Genomic DNA, 15,169 nt, shown 5'->3' with positions numbered 1-15,169 from the left:
ACAACACATGCACAACACACACACAACACACACACTCCCACATGTTTGCATGGATAACTGGACGACAACAGGAAGTAGACAGACACTCACAAGATAAAGACTACCAAAATAAAACAGGAAATGATTTATAGAAAAAGAGATTCTGATCAGTGGATCACGATCACGACCTTATTCCATCTGGAATTTATCAATCAAGATATCAACGTTTACAACGATAAGCTTTTATTCTCTTAACAATACTCGGCTTTACAACTGTAATTTATGCATTGAATTCATTTTGTTATTGCATGTTGTTATTTACTGTGTTTTCTATTGTGTTTCAAACTTAAAATTAAAGTTTAATTCTATGTATATTTAAGTATTTTAGATTTCAACAACTACAGAGGAGTAATAACTGATCAGTTCACAGCAGTTGAACCCACAGGGTGCAGGAACATGTTGTCATGACAACATGCAACTGAACATCCCAGTCAGCATCAGACTGAGCAGCAGCAGCAGCTTCGGTTCCGTGGATTTGAACTTTGGGAGCAGCTCGACCTTCGAACCCGGCGGCAGCGAAGGATCCTGAGAGGTGATGTGTGTGCAGCAGGCGTCAGACGGAAGACAGATCCTGTGTCAGTCAGAGTCACTGTGTTGAGGGGAAACTGAAAACCACTGAGAGTTGTTGAGTGATCTTCAGGAAGATAAGTCCTGAACACAGTGATGTGATTTATATTAATCACAGTGATTCAGTTTGAATCACTGACGCTGATGTAACCATCAGTTGTGATTCTCTTTATATTTCACTCTGAAGCTCTGACCGGAGAACGTCCAGATCATCCCTCAGTCAGATGACATGATCTCACCTGCTCAACGACTTTCACTTCGTGTCCCACAAGTTTGTTCTGAACTTTGAAGAAAAAACACATCCTTCCTTAAATCAAATCCACTTCTGCATTTGATAACTTAAAAATTTGGTCTAAAACCTTCCAACTTCCAAATGTAATGGTTTTATATATCCTTGTATTTGATTTGAAATTGTGGTCCATGTTTTTTAACTGTCATGTCTCATAACTGTATTTAAGTCAACTTCCTCTTCATTGTGATCATCCGGGATCCTCTAAAGGTTCTAAGGTTTCATTGAGGTAAATTGTGAAGTAGTTTTATTACTTCAGTGTTTTTCTGTCTCTCATTTAACTGGATCTGTAAATTTGAGTCGTATCTCAAAGATTTCTGGAAAATAAAACAGGTTGTGAATAAAACAAATCGCTTGCACTCAACTAAATGAACAGTTCATCTCAGATCCATGGAGGTTTTTTATCTCGTCATCATCATGGCTCTTTCTCCCGCTGAGTAAAAACTCATGAACAAAACTAATTTCATCAACACTGTGTAAAACTGGGATTTAATGAAAACATCATTTATAATAACAGCAGCTGACTCTTTAAAGACGTTCTTCTTTTCTGCAGGTTCAACATCAGACTTTGAAATGCTTTGTGCATCTAAAGGCCTTCGTCGTCCTCTCCTCTTCCTCCTCCTCCTCCTCCTCTATCCTCTGGGCCCAGCTGACCTGGAGGAGGTGCCAGTGGAGGTCATCGTCGACAGCTCCCCCTGCAGCTCCACCTGTGGGCTGGGGCTCAGAACGCAAACCCTGTGTTTGATGAAACACAGCAGGGCAGAGATGGAGGAGGCCGGAGAAGGGACGGAGGTAACAGAGACACGAGAGACGAACGAACACGAGGGAGCAGCTCAGACTCTAACTCTCATGATGTGACTGATAACAAGGTGTCGGAGGTGTGTCGTGTCCACAAGGTGAAGTGTCAGGAGTCGTGGAAGTGCGGCCTCACCACGATGACAGTGACCTCAGGACGGAGGCTGGAGCTCGACTGTCTGGGAGAAGTGATGGAGGCGATGGGGACGTTCTCGTGGAGGTGAGAGAGGAGGAGAGAGTTCAGACACAATCTAGAGTTTTACACTATTTAACCTTTCTTCTATTGTTTGTTTCAAATGAAACAGAAATACTTCATATTTATATTTGAAACCAAGATTTCACACACACACTCACACACACAGCTTTAATGTCAGAAATGATCCATGACCCTGTCAAAGTTTAGTTATTTTATTAAATGTGGAAGAACAAGTGATAATAAAATCCATTTAGTGAAAGTTTTCATGTGACCAGGGTTTCGTGGCGTTACGCTCGAGGGATCATCACCTCTGACGACTCTCTGTTTGCTCGCTGGGAAGCTCCTCAGCTGGACCGCGTGGTTCTGGACCCGGTCCGAGAGGAGGACGCAGGTACACACACCTGTGCACGTGTACACACACACACACACACACACACACACACACACACACACACACACATGTCCCATTAACCAGAGTTAGACTCAGCAGGGGACAGAATCCAAACACATCTCAGTTCTGTGACTGAAGTAAAAGTGGATTTAAAAAAACATTTTGTGTCGATGAAAAGAAAATGTTCTGATTCTGTCTTTGTCCTCTGTGATTTAAATACTGATCAAATATTCACAGAGTGAAATATGTGAACCACAGCTGCTCACTGTCACCGACAAGACAAAGGAAGTTAGGAGACAAAGAAATAAGTTGTAAGTTATTTTTCCTGCTACAGTGATATTATACTTTCAGGAACTTACCTCTGTGACGTGCAGGACGCCAGGCTCCGCAGGGTGAAGAGGGTTTACTGGGGCGTCCGGGTTCTTCCTGCTGGGATCCTGAATCTGGATTAAAGAGGCGCTGAGGCCGAGTCAGGCTCAACTGGAAACCTTCGATACTGACGAGTCGTTGTTTAGTGTCGAGAAATATTTCACAAAACTTGACAGACACTTAGTTTGAACATTAAAGTCAATGTTGGTTGTTTACTGCCACACTTCTGATTGTGTGTGTGTGTGTGTGTGTCACTATTGTTGGTGCTGAGTGTTGTTGTGCTCCAGTGTTTTCACACGTCAAATATAAAATGAACAGGATTTAGGTTTGGGCTGGGTTATGTTCTGGTGAGGACCAGGCTAACTGCTGGGATCTGATCTCAATCCTTCAAACTTCCATTGGAATTGATTCATATCAATATTGTTATTCTACAGTTTTGGGCCAAGTTTTACTCAATGATTATAGATCCAGATTCTATAGAAGCTTGAGAATGTAGAAAACATAAGTTGGTTACTTTACAGTCACAGTGACCTCATACGAGTCAGGAAGTAAAAGGTCGACTCTGCACTGGTTGGTGAAGCTGAAGCTGAAGCTCAACCTGTTTTCACACGTTTTATTGGGGTCACAGCAGCAGCACGACACAGGACCACACTCAGAACATCACATCGTTAATGTTCACCACAAATCAACACAAAATAAATAACAAGTTCACATTTATCATATTTCAGTGCAGTCGTGAGTTGGACTATAAAAAGTCAAAGTAAGAAAACCACGAGGATTATTCACAAACACCTGGAAATGTTTGACTGTGTCGTTCTTCAATAAATAATAAAATAATCTTATTGGTCAAAATCTCCCTTTGACCTGAACTTAATGGAATCTAATGGATGTTATTGATCGATCATCTGCCCGGATCATGTTTCCCTTCATTCGATACCTACGGTTCACTCGTCTACTCACAGACACAATTGTAAACACACACAAACGACGGTAGTCTCGTCAATAAATAGCATTTCATAGTACTTTTCACTTTTATAAGTTATTTTTGACCCTTTATGTACAGTTGTTTCCCTTTTCATGTCGGACACATTGATCCACGGAGGTTTGAAACCTCATGTGTTCAAGTTTCTCTGGAGGATAAACAAATGTTCCACGGCTCTGAGGATGTTTCCAGAATCAACACGGAACATATTCAGGAGCAAAAGAGATTTTTAACTTGATTCCCGTTGAACAGGTTCAAACACTTGAACAGATGCAGCAAACTGAATATGTTTTGAATTCAGGTGCGTCTCAGACGATCCTCCAGGTTTTTATCTTTCAGAGAAACTCGAACATCAACCGCCTGGAAACTGAGGACGCACATTTTAAAACATGTATGATGAGTAAACTCTTATTCTGACAACTTCACTAATGCTGTGTAATGCCCAACTACAGATGGAGGTGGAGAGGAATGTAAAGGGAGGAGAGGAAGCATTACAGTGAGAGAGGGGACAGGAGGGAGGACGGACGTCACTCTGTTTGGGGGACGGAGATGGCCGGGCCCTTGGGGTCATCGAAGCGGTCCATCGTGTGGAGCTGCATAATCATGTGCAGACCGTAGGTGAGAACCAGGACCATGAGCAGACTGGTCATCAGGCCCATCCAGATACCGGGAGAGAAGAAGCCGGCGCAGTCGCTGGCGTACGAGAATTCACTGCCGGTAACGTTAAAGCCCTGAATCTGTGGAGGGGAAGAGTAAAGTATATTCCATAGAAGTATGAGGTGTACAGTTCAGAAATATAACATCACTGGAGATGAAAGTGTCACCATCTTACCTGGAGGTCTTCAAAAGAGACCCTCCACTGATTGGCTGGATCTTTGGATGAGCGCGGGACGAGCAGCGGCCAACGGAAGCTGGTGACGGACTCGCAGCGGTATGAGTACTCAGCGGGGGCGTAGACGTTTCTGCTGCCGTTGAATGTGGCTTTGGTCCCGTCGTACTCCAGCTCCACAGCGTCCAGTGTGAACCAGCGGCGTGCGGACACCTTGTAGTGGCGCTGGCTCATAGCGAAGCTGGACACAGACATGTAGTTATTGTTAAAGCTTTCAGGAGGAGACGGCGACACGTGTCCCTGCTTTTGTCCGTGTCCTTTAGAATTCTTTCTATTTTTTAAAATACAGATAAAATAAAAACTTCTGCAAACTCACATGAGTTTAAAGCTGCGGTGGCCGAGGACGTTCTCATAACTGAGAACCAACCTGGAAAATAAAAAACAGATTTACAAACACTTATCTTCATCAGTGATTCATCTGCAGATCGTTTCCTTCATTCAAGTTTATTTGGTTGTATTTTCTTTATAGTTAATAATAAAGTTTGTTTGTATGGTTTTTACTTTGCTCTGGTTTTGTCGCAGCTCGAGCCGTGGAGTTTTGGGCTGACTCCCTCCCCGAAGGTGGACGAGGTCAGGTCGTGTTCCTCCCAGCTTCCGCTCCGCAGGATGCTCACCGAGAGGCCTTTAGCCCACAGCAGGATACAGGTGTCGTCCCCCTCCTGAAGAAAAGAGACAGAGGTCAGAGGGAACTGCTCTGGAAACAAACTCTCATTCACAGATGGATTCTTCGTTAGCTTCGGCCGTTAGCTTTATGTGACTGGTCAAGAAAAATAAAACATCTCCAGACTTAGAGAAAACCCAAGAAATCAAACACCAAAAGAAAAGATGTAACCAAGACATTCCACCTTAAACTCCACTGGAGCATAGATCCCAGCCTTCTCCTTTATCCTCCGCTGCCTCTCCCTCTCTCTATCCCTCTCCCTGTGTCCTCCTCTGGCCTGCAGCAGCGAGCGTCCTCCACCAACGCCGGCCTCCATGGAGAGAGACGCTGCCTCCTGCACAGACGTAAAATACCAAACGTGAATTAATAACTATAAACTTTATCAATGCAGAACGTTACAGGAGACTTCACAAGATCAAAATGAAGAATTTAAGGGAAACAACAGGAAACAAATGAATCAAAAACATTAGAGCAGAAAAAAGATGGTGAAACCAAACAGAACACTTCACTCACCCTTGAGGGTCGCAGGGCCGTGTAGATGGCTGTGTATGGAACAGACTGGGTCTTCATGATGCTCAACACCTGACCAATCACCTCGTCTGAAAGATGTGCACCCATCCACATTAACGAGCAAATCAGGAAGCAGAAACAAAACATCAAGGTTTTTCTATAGAAAACAATGATTCACAGATTCACAATGAACAACAGACTCAACCTCTGAGCAAACAATGATTCCACAACATTACAGCAGCTGGAACAGAAACATGCTGATGATGCAGAGAAACGCTCGGACAGCGTCGTTCAGGCTGTTTGGGAGACTCACCGTTTCCACTGAGAATTTCTTTAGCAGACATCAGATCAGCCCTGAGAGAAAGTCAGACGAGGAAACAGTGAGACACTGACGAAGAGAGAATTTAATACACCAGTTAAATAAATAAAATATGAATTCTATGTAATTCATTCAGGTTAAATAACTTTATTGTGTTCAGGAAAAACCACAAAACTTCATCAAGCAAAACTTCACCACCAGATCAATATTTGAGAAAGTTACATTTATTCTTTATGTCTCTGAAAATCTTAAGTTGACAAGTTACTGGAAGAAAATAAAACAACACCTACCCGACGCCATAGGGCAGCCTGAACACCAGCAGGGCTGGCGAGGAGGCGTTGAGTCTCAGCTGACTCAGTGTCTCAGGGTCCATGTACAGAGGGGAGGTTTCCAATTGGTCCTGGAGCTGGCCGATCACTGCATTAGAGGCCGGCCAGGACACGGCAGGTAACACCAGCGGGGAGGACGAGGACATCAGAGCCCCCTGAGACACAGGAGACACAAAACCAGTGAAGAACGTTTTCTTTCCACAATAACACAGGAATGACAACATGGAAACTTTCATGATTAGTTTCTTCCAACTTAATTACATAGCAGCAAACAGGAAGAAGCGATGATGAGTATAAAAGATCATCATCATCATCATCATCATCATCATCATCCTACCTCGAGGTTGGGAAAAACACTGTCCTGCTTGTTTCCAAACGCTCCTCCGTACATGGTGAAGTCCTCTACACTCATCTGGAGAGAAAGACGAGGAGAGGGGGATGATCATATCCTCTTTTTTAATGTTAAGATATTTGTATTCTTCTACAGATTCACGGCCGTGACATGTTAGAAACTTCATCAACACGCCGTCTCGCTAGCTGTGAATTTTCATCCACTCCAGAACATTTCACAAATCTGGACTTCAGCTCAAGACACAGAATCTTCACCATCTGGGTGGAGGACATGATTGTCCTCTCAGCTATAGAAAGAGAAATGCATGTGTGTCTGTACCTTGTCCTGTAGGAACAGCACGACGTTTCTCGGCCCCACATTCAGAGCGTTCTCCAGGTAGGTGGCGAGCTGCTGCTGCCCGACAATGTGACCGGCGGTGGGAGGGGACTGACGTGGAGAAGAGATCCTGGAGGAAAAAAGGTCTTTCAACAATAAACAGTGTGTCCCACGTTTCCTGAGCTTCAGAGGTCACAGTATTCTGACATGAGCTGTTTTCTGATTTGCCTTTTTTTCTTGAACAAATCTTATTAAACGAAGAATCACTTGTCGAGCTTGTTGTCAGTTAAATGAGCTCGTGTCTTAAAATCAGGTGTAGAGAGGTGAAGGTTAGTGGGGGGGGGGTGTCAGGGGCCAGCAGGGGCCCAACAGCATCTCTCTGCAGGTGCATTGTGGGTAAGTGTGACCTTGAAATGAATACTAATAGATATACGAATAAACGAAGAGAACAGATCAATAAACCGTTTAACGTCAGATCTCAGGTGACATGACACCTGTCAATCATTACGATCACTGCTGAGTTCTCAGCTGATGTTTGATGACGTGTTAAATAATTATTACCAGTAATTTAAGTGTAATTATCCTCATCATGAAACAGAGTCTGTGTTTATCTGGAGCAGAGCTGCAGGCTAGCTACAGCGGCTAACCGTTAGCTACAGCTGCTAACCGTTAGCTACAGCGGCTAACCGTTAGCTACAGCTGCTAACCGTTAGCTACAGCGGCTAACCGCGCTCCTTGTCCCTTCCTCACCCGTCACTCGTCCACAGGATCAGCGGCACCTGCTCGTCACAGCTCCCCGCGTGTAGAACGCTCAACAAGCCGAGGAACACGGCGAGAGCCGCGGGGACGCTGCCGCTGCAGCTGCGGGGCTGCGGACTCCGACACGACGCCATCTTTACTCTCCCCTGCTGTCACACAGCCAGTGACGTCACTGAGTCCGGTGAGCTCCGCCTCCTCTTCCTCGTCACGTGGTATAAAACCTTTCTGGACACGAATAAGAATTTATAATAATTATTATAATTATTTTCAGTCTTCACAGTTTACAGCAGCTCTATGTTTTACACAGCCTCCATGTCCTGCTAGAAACATTAACAAACACACAATGATAAAATACACAATTCTACACAATAACAAATAATACACCTTTTCTAATATTCGTTCTATTTTAAAGTAAAACACCGTCCTGAGGTAAATTTCGTTTCAAAAGTAAAAGTGTCCTGAGATAAAGGATCAAGAATTCTACTTCATTTTTAGTGACTCTTCTTTCCCCTCACCGCCAGAGGTCGCTGTTTCCTCTGGAGCAGATGACACGTCACAAACACAAAGTTTACAAAGTATCAAATGACACTGTGACGTCACAGCAGGAACATCGTCATCATCATCATCATACTGATAATAATAATTTTAATAACGTTAAAGTTCAAGTTAGTGAGTTTGTAGCTGCACAACACACACACACTCAGAGACACACACACACTGACACACACACACACTGACACACACACACACTGACACACACACAGACACTGACACTCAGAGACACACACACACACTGACACACGCACAGAGACAAGGTGAGACTCGGTGTGTGTAGCGGGGACTGTCGGTGTGAGTCTCGGTGTGAGTCTCGGTGTGAGTCTCGGTGTGAGTCTCGGTGTGAGTCTCGGTGTGAGTCTCGGTGTGAGTCTCGGTGTGAGTCTCGGTGTGAGTCTCGGTGTGAGTCTCGGTGTGAGTCTCGGTGTGAGTCCGGGTCATGTGGACAGACGATGGGGGACGAAACAACAGTTTCTCCTCTCAAGAACTTCGTGGCCGGAGGAGTCGGTGGAGCCTGTCTGTTGCTGGCGGGACACCCACTGGATACCATCAAGGTAGACAACTGACTGACTGTATATAACTGACTGTCTGTATATAACTGACTGTATATAACTGACTGACTGTATATAACTGACTGTCTGTATATAACTGACTGTGTATAACTGACTGTGTATAACAGACTGACTGTATATAACAGACTGTATATAACTGACTGACTGTATATAACTGACTGTCTGTATATAACTGACTGTATATAACTGACTGTCTGTATATAACTGACTGTGTATAACTGACTGTGTATAACAGACTGACTGTATATAACAGACTGTATATAACTGACTGACTGTATATAACTGTCTGTGTATAACTGACTGTGTATAACTGACTGTCTGTATATAACTGACTGTATATAACTGACTGTGTATAACTGACTGACTGTATATAACAGACTGACTGTGTATAACTGACTGACTGTAACTGACTGACTGTATATAACTGACTGACTGTGTATAACTGACTGTCTGTGTATAACTGACTGTGTATAACTGACTGTCTGTATATAACAGACTGACTGTGTATAACTGACTGACTGTAACTGACTGACTGTGTATAACTGACTGACTGTGTATAACTGACTGTAACTGACTGACTGTGTATAACTGACTGTCTGTATATAACTGACTGACTGTGTATAACTGACTGACTGTGTATAACTGACTGTATATAACAGACTGCCTGTAACTGACTGACTGTATATAACAGACTGTCTGTATATAACTTACTGACTGTGTATAACTGACTGTAACTGACTGACTGTGTATAACTGACTGTCTGTATATAACTGACTGACTGTGTATAACTGACTGACTGTGTATAACTGACTGACTGTGTATAACTGACTGACTGTAACTGACTGACTGTGTATAACTGACTGACTGTTTATAACTGACTGTATATAACTGACTGCCTGTAACTGACTGACTGTGTATAACTGACTGACTGTATATAACAGACTGTATATAACTGACTGACTGTAACTGACTGACTGTGTATAACTGACTGTCTGTATATAACTGATAACTGACTGACTGCATATAACTGACTGTATATAACAGACTGACTGTTTATAACAGACTGACTGTTTATAACAGACTGACTGTATATAACAGACAGTATATAACTGACTGACTGTATATAACAGACTGACTGTATATAACTGACTGTATATAACAGACAGACTGTATATAACAGACTGTATATAACAGACTGTATATAACAGACAGTATATAACTGACAGTATATAACAGACTGTATATAACTGACAGTATATAACTGACAGACTGTTTAACAGTCTGACTGTGTATAACAGACTGTATATAACTGACAGTATATAACTGACTGTGTATAACAGACTGACTGTATATAACTGACTGTATATAACAGACTGTGTATAACAGACAGTATATAACAGACAGTATATAACTGACAGTATATAACTGACTGTATATAACAGACTGACTGTATATAACAGACTGTATATAACTGACTGTATATAACTGACAGTATATAACAGACAGTATATAACTGACAGTATATAACTGACAGACTGATCTCATGAAGTCAGTGATCAGCTGCAGGTTGAGAGGATTAGTGATAAATCAGCTTAAAGTGTGAACCAGGCTTCGTGTGCAGCTTCAACACACTGAGGTGAAGAAGAGTCTCAGTCAACACATCAGCCTCCTCTTGATCAGCTGAGGTCACACACATCCTCACTTCACACAATAAATCAAAAGAAAACACAAATACAAGCAAATGTGTAAAAGAACTCCTGTTTTTTAAACACAAAGTGAATTCATTCATATCCTCAAAGTTACAGACAGTAACTGTCAGTTTGTTTATCAGAGAGACTAAGAAGACACTGGAGGGCGGAGCCCTTATCTCTAACCCTTCCTTCTGAAATGTGTGTGTGTGTGTGTGTGTGTGTGTGTGTGTGTGTGTGTGTGTCTTCTGCAGGTGAGGCTACAAACGCAGCCCAAAGCCTCCTGCACTCAGTATGTCCTCTACACAGGAACATATGACTGCTTCCGCAAAACTGTATCCAAAGAGGTGAACACACACACACACACACACACACACACACACACACACACGACAGTTGCACCTCTGCAGAAGAAGAGTTCAAACATCCAGTCAAAGCTCAAACACATGAAGGTCACATGTGGTGAATGTTTTTACACTACACAACAATTTCTGTTTAATGGACAATGAGCTTGAAGGCAGGTGTTCTTCAGAAGATCTCATGAGAATAATCATTTTAACACAAAGACAAATGTGTTCCCATGTGTTTACTTTAAAATAATCTGTGCATTTATGTGTGTGTGTGTGTGTGTGTGTGTGTGTGTGTGTGTGCGTGTGTGTGTGTTCAGGGTATCCTTGGCCTCTATAGAGGAATGGGGGCTCCGCTGGCGGGCGTGGCTCCGATGATGGCCATCAGTTTCTTTGGCTTCGGTCTGGGGAAACAGCTCCAGCAGACGGATCCTGGCAAACTTCTAACGTTAGTTAAACCCAACACACACACAAACACACACACACACACACACACACACACACACACACACACACACACACACAATACCTGGAATAGAGATCTATATAAACTCTCTGTTGTGCTTCCCCCTGCTTTCATTCGCTCATTTGAAGTACGCCCCTCTCCTCACGTAACCTTAACCCTTCCACCTCCCACCAGCCCTGTGTCTTCTGACCCCATCTGCCCCTCGAGCTATAAATGACGAGAATGTGGCGGTGACACACGTGTTGGCTGCGTCCGTCCTGGTGTTTCTCACACCGAGCTCTGTACAACTCGGCTCCTCCTCCTCCTGATGCTCCCCGAACATTTGCTTCCTGTTTTCCAGGAGAGACGCTGGCGAGTTGAAAGTGTCCCTCCCAAAGTGACAAGATGTAATAAATGCTGAGGAAGGATTAAAAACGTGAATGCATGGCGTCACTTTCTGGCTTCTTCGTGACATCATATGATGGAGAACCTTTGGGGTTTGATGAAATCCCATCAGTGAGATGTTGATTTCTGTTCTTTGTGTTTAGGCCGTCTCAGATCTTCCTGTCTGGATGTCTGGCAGGCGTCTTCACTACAGTGATTGTGGCTCCAGGAGAGAGGATCAAATGTTTACTGCAGGTGAGGTGCATCATGGGAGGTGGGGGGGTGAAACCATGTGCGTTGTTTGGAAACAAAGACGTAGAAGCTCACAACCTCTGATTGGTTCTTTTCAGTCATAAGTTAGCCTTCGCTGATTCGTCAGGCTCCTGTCACAGATGTTGTTGGGACACTAACAACCTAATACTTCCTGTTGACATCGACATGCCCAGTGAACGTCAGTGGTCACATGTGGGATTAAAACTGATGCGAAGCCCAAACACTTGATCACCTGGTTGGAAACACCCGTTTCAAACTAAAACACAGCTGTCTGGACGCAGCCTCGGATCCCTCAGTGTCGTCCACTTTAAAAGGTGATGATAGGTCAGTGTTTCTCGTTGTTTCTAACTTGAAGTACTGGGCGTGTCCAGGTGCAGGCGAGCAGCGGTAAGAAGAGGTACGCGGGTCCACTGGACTGTGCGCTCAGGCTGTACAGGGAGCAGGGGATCCGCGGCGTCTACAAAGGGACGGTGCTCACTCTGATCAGAGGTGAGCTCTACTGTGCTGTGAGGTTTGAACCTAAAGGGGAGCATTGATTCACAGCCATGTTTGTGTTGCTCTGTCACAGACGTGCCTTCTAATGGTCTCTACTTCCTCACATACGAATACCTCAAACACTTCCTGACTCCTGAGGGTCAAAGGTGAGCATCCATGGTTACGTTGCACAAAGACCTGATGGACCTCAGATAACCTCCCTTTGATTTTACTGTCTGTGTGTTTTTAGTGTTTCTCAGCTCAGCACTCCCAACATCCTCCTGGCCGGGGGCGTCGCAGGAATATTAAACTGGACGATCGCTCTTCCTCCCGACGTCCTCAAATCCAACTTCCAGACAGGTCTGAGTCCACGTGAAGCTCATAGAATACAAACGTTCTCTGCTGCATGTCCACTCACCTTTGGTCATGTTCGGAGGTGTGCTCGTTCTTCTGCTGAGTGACGACAACCAAATGTTCATTATTTCTTTACAGGCTCATGAGTTAGATGAGAAGCTCAACACCTCCTCTGAACTTAGATCGGACAAGAGCAAATCTCCCCTTTGTTACGTTTCAATTATATTTGTCAGATCATTGAAACACAGTCCTCTTACTCACATTTCAACTCTCACAGCTCTGAGTGCATCTAAATAATGAATTTAGGGGCTGCAGCCTTTGGAAGCTTCATGTAAAGACTGATTACATCACAGTGAGGCGATTAGATTAGACCAGACCAGACCAGACCAGACCAGACCAGACCAGACCAGACCAGACCAGACCAGACTAGACCAGACCAGACCGACCAGACCAGACCAGACCAGACCAGACCAGACCAGACTAGACCAGACCAGACCAGACCAGACCAGACCAGACCGACCAGACTAGACCAGACTAGCAGGTGGAGCCTTCCTGGCCCAACATATCCCAGGATTCATTGTTCATCTTTGAAAACCGGTTACCAAGGGGAAGTAAAACTTTCTCATCGTGTCCAACTTCAGCTATGTTTCTAGAACGACAGTTATAAGGAACGGATGAGCTGGTGACGGCCTCTGCAGTCTACACGAAACAAGCGCCCCTGAATTCAGACAGCTGATGACAATAAAACCATCGTATCATAAGCTATTCTCAGACCTGAGCCTGAGTCCTGACACGTTCCTCACATGTTCTGTATGTGAGAACAAATGTCTGAGCCAGTGTCTCTGGACATTTTCTGGATCTTCTCCTGCAGCCTCCTGGTAAAACATTTATAAAATGTCAGAGTGAGTCCATGAGAGAACACAGCAGGAACTCTGAGGTTTCTAACACGTGACAGACGTGAAACTGAAGAACACAAATGTCTCAGGATGAAGAAGAGGAGCCGGACACGTAGAGGGCGAAGACATCTACTCGGAAAGACGAGGAGGTTCCAGATGTTTTGGTGATGAGGGCCGACGCCGTGTGGACGAGCTGTAAACAACAACACTGATCTTTACACAGCAGAGTTTAGACGTCATGCCCCGCCTCCTGCTGCTCTACAGGCTCCGCCCCTCACCTGAATGTCCCCACATGTTCCTGTTGTTGTGAACGAGTCGACAATCTGCTACACACACTGACTACACAACATGTCTACACAACATGACTACACAATATGTCCAGAGTTCTTGTCTGAAAATATCTTCACACAAGTGGGAGAGAGAGGGTTTACTTTCATCTAACTTTGTGTGTGTGTGTGTGTGTGTGTGTGTGTGTGTGTGTGTGTGTGTGTGTGTGTGCAGCTGCAGATGGGAAGTACAGAGGTCTTGTTGATGTCCTGAGAACGCTGCTGCGTGAAGAAGGCCCTAGAGCGCTCTATAAGGGATTCAACCCCGTCTTCCTACGAGCCTTCCCTGCCAACGCGGTAACACTGAGCTTCTCTCTTGTCCTCAGCATCACCATGTCTCTCTCCTGAAAACCACAGAACCACCTGTCTCTAATGTCTCTAATGTCTCTAATGTCTCCACTGAAACTCCTCGCTCCTTCCTGTCTCCCTCAGGCCTGTTTTTTGGGCTTTGAAGTGGCTCTGAAGGGGTTAAACGTGATCGCACCCAGTTGGTGAAATAAACCAGTTCATCATGAGGAGTCACCGTCTGGACCGACCTCCCTCCTGAGCTACTTCTTCTTCTCTGTTTATTTTCACACGGTGAAATGTGAAGAATCTTTGTATTCTTAAATGTATTTTTACATTTGATTTTACAAATTAATTTTCTAAATGATGATTTAATACTCACTTTGTGTGAGCACAGGTTTTACATATATGCACATTTATAAATGTATCGTTTGAAGTGTCAGCTCTGAGCGTTGATCACTTTTTTAAACTATTTATGATGTTTGTAGATAATTAATCAGTGTTTGTTTCACTTGTGTAAAGACACTGAGGCACTGTTTTATAAACTTTGTGAATAAAGTGCTTGAATAAAAGGTGTGTACCTGGATCACCACCGGAGCCTCAGGTCGTGTAGGTTGTCATTTGTAATAATGTGCACAGTGAGAATAAATGTAAAGATGTCTTCAGGACATACAAACCTCGTGAAGGGACAGAGACAAACATGAGGCATTATTAGTTGTGTATTCACCACGATGTCGTATAACTTTACACATAATACCATCTGCTAATAATAATAATAATACGATTTTTAAAAAAATATATAGTTTAT

General features: G+C 43.9%; 3 protein-coding genes and 1 long non-coding RNA gene across 11 annotated transcripts; 2 read left to right on the top strand and 2 right to left on the bottom strand.

Annotated features, from left to right (window-relative positions):
• The first annotated feature begins 434 nt into the window (after positions 1-434).
• On the top strand, positions 435-2,876 carry tmem81 (transmembrane protein 81). Of its 7 annotated transcripts, none has more exons than XM_069526401.1 (5): positions 435-571; positions 1,449-1,687; positions 1,792-1,910; positions 2,162-2,277; positions 2,629-2,876. In XM_069526401.1, exons 2-5 carry the CDS (start codon positions 1,469-1,471, stop codon positions 2,727-2,729), a joined length of 555 nt encoding a protein of 184 aa, XP_069382502.1. In that variant the 5' UTR covers positions 435-571; positions 1,449-1,468; the 3' UTR covers positions 2,730-2,876. The 7 variants fall into 7 exon arrangements, with proteins under 7 accessions (XP_069382502.1, XP_069382499.1, XP_019965739.2 ...); XM_069526398.1 differs by having other exon boundaries at positions 1,765-1,910; positions 2,652-2,876; XM_020110180.2 differs by having other exon boundaries at positions 1,765-1,910.
• LOC138410468 (uncharacterized) lies at positions 2,083-2,776 on the bottom strand. Its single transcript, XR_011243173.1, has 2 exons — positions 2,637-2,776; positions 2,083-2,287 (listed from the first exon to the last, which is right to left on the bottom strand). It is a non-coding gene; the product is annotated as an uncharacterized lncRNA (long non-coding RNA).
• Positions 2,877-3,244: 368 nt separating the features above from the next.
• On the bottom strand, positions 3,245-7,937 carry atp6ap1a (ATPase H+ transporting accessory protein 1a). Its single transcript, XM_020110179.2, has 11 exons — positions 7,754-7,937; positions 7,007-7,133; positions 6,674-6,748; positions 6,298-6,491; positions 6,002-6,042; positions 5,692-5,777; positions 5,363-5,512; positions 5,019-5,176; positions 4,834-4,884; positions 4,461-4,698; positions 3,245-4,365 (listed from the first exon to the last, which is right to left on the bottom strand). Exons 1-11 carry the CDS (start codon positions 7,894-7,896, stop codon positions 4,156-4,158), a joined length of 1,473 nt encoding a protein of 490 aa, XP_019965738.2. The 5' UTR covers positions 7,897-7,937; the 3' UTR covers positions 3,245-4,155.
• Positions 7,938-8,016: 79 nt separating this feature from the next.
• On the top strand, positions 8,017-14,964 carry si:dkey-150i13.2 (mitochondrial carnitine/acylcarnitine carrier protein). Of its 2 annotated transcripts, XM_069526393.1 has the most exons (9): positions 8,017-8,871; positions 10,832-10,924; positions 11,245-11,372; positions 11,918-12,008; positions 12,398-12,515; positions 12,595-12,667; positions 12,751-12,860; positions 14,252-14,373; positions 14,509-14,964. In XM_069526393.1, exons 1-9 carry the CDS (start codon positions 8,770-8,772, stop codon positions 14,569-14,571), a joined length of 900 nt encoding a protein of 299 aa, XP_069382494.1. In that variant the 5' UTR covers positions 8,017-8,769; the 3' UTR covers positions 14,572-14,964. The 2 variants fall into 2 exon arrangements, with proteins under 2 accessions (XP_069382494.1, XP_069382495.1); XM_069526394.1 differs by lacking the exons at positions 14,252-14,373; positions 14,509-14,964 and adding an exon at positions 12,993-13,132 and having other exon boundaries at positions 8,521-8,871.
• The last annotated feature ends 205 nt before the right edge of the window (positions 14,965-15,169 follow it).

Source organism: Paralichthys olivaceus, chromosome 6 (genome assembly GCF_024713975.1).
Source record: "Paralichthys olivaceus isolate ysfri-2021 chromosome 6, ASM2471397v2, whole genome shotgun sequence".
Taxonomy (NCBI): domain Eukaryota; kingdom Metazoa; phylum Chordata; class Actinopteri; order Pleuronectiformes; family Paralichthyidae; genus Paralichthys; species Paralichthys olivaceus.
This window is presented reverse-complemented; position numbering and strand designations above follow the sequence as displayed.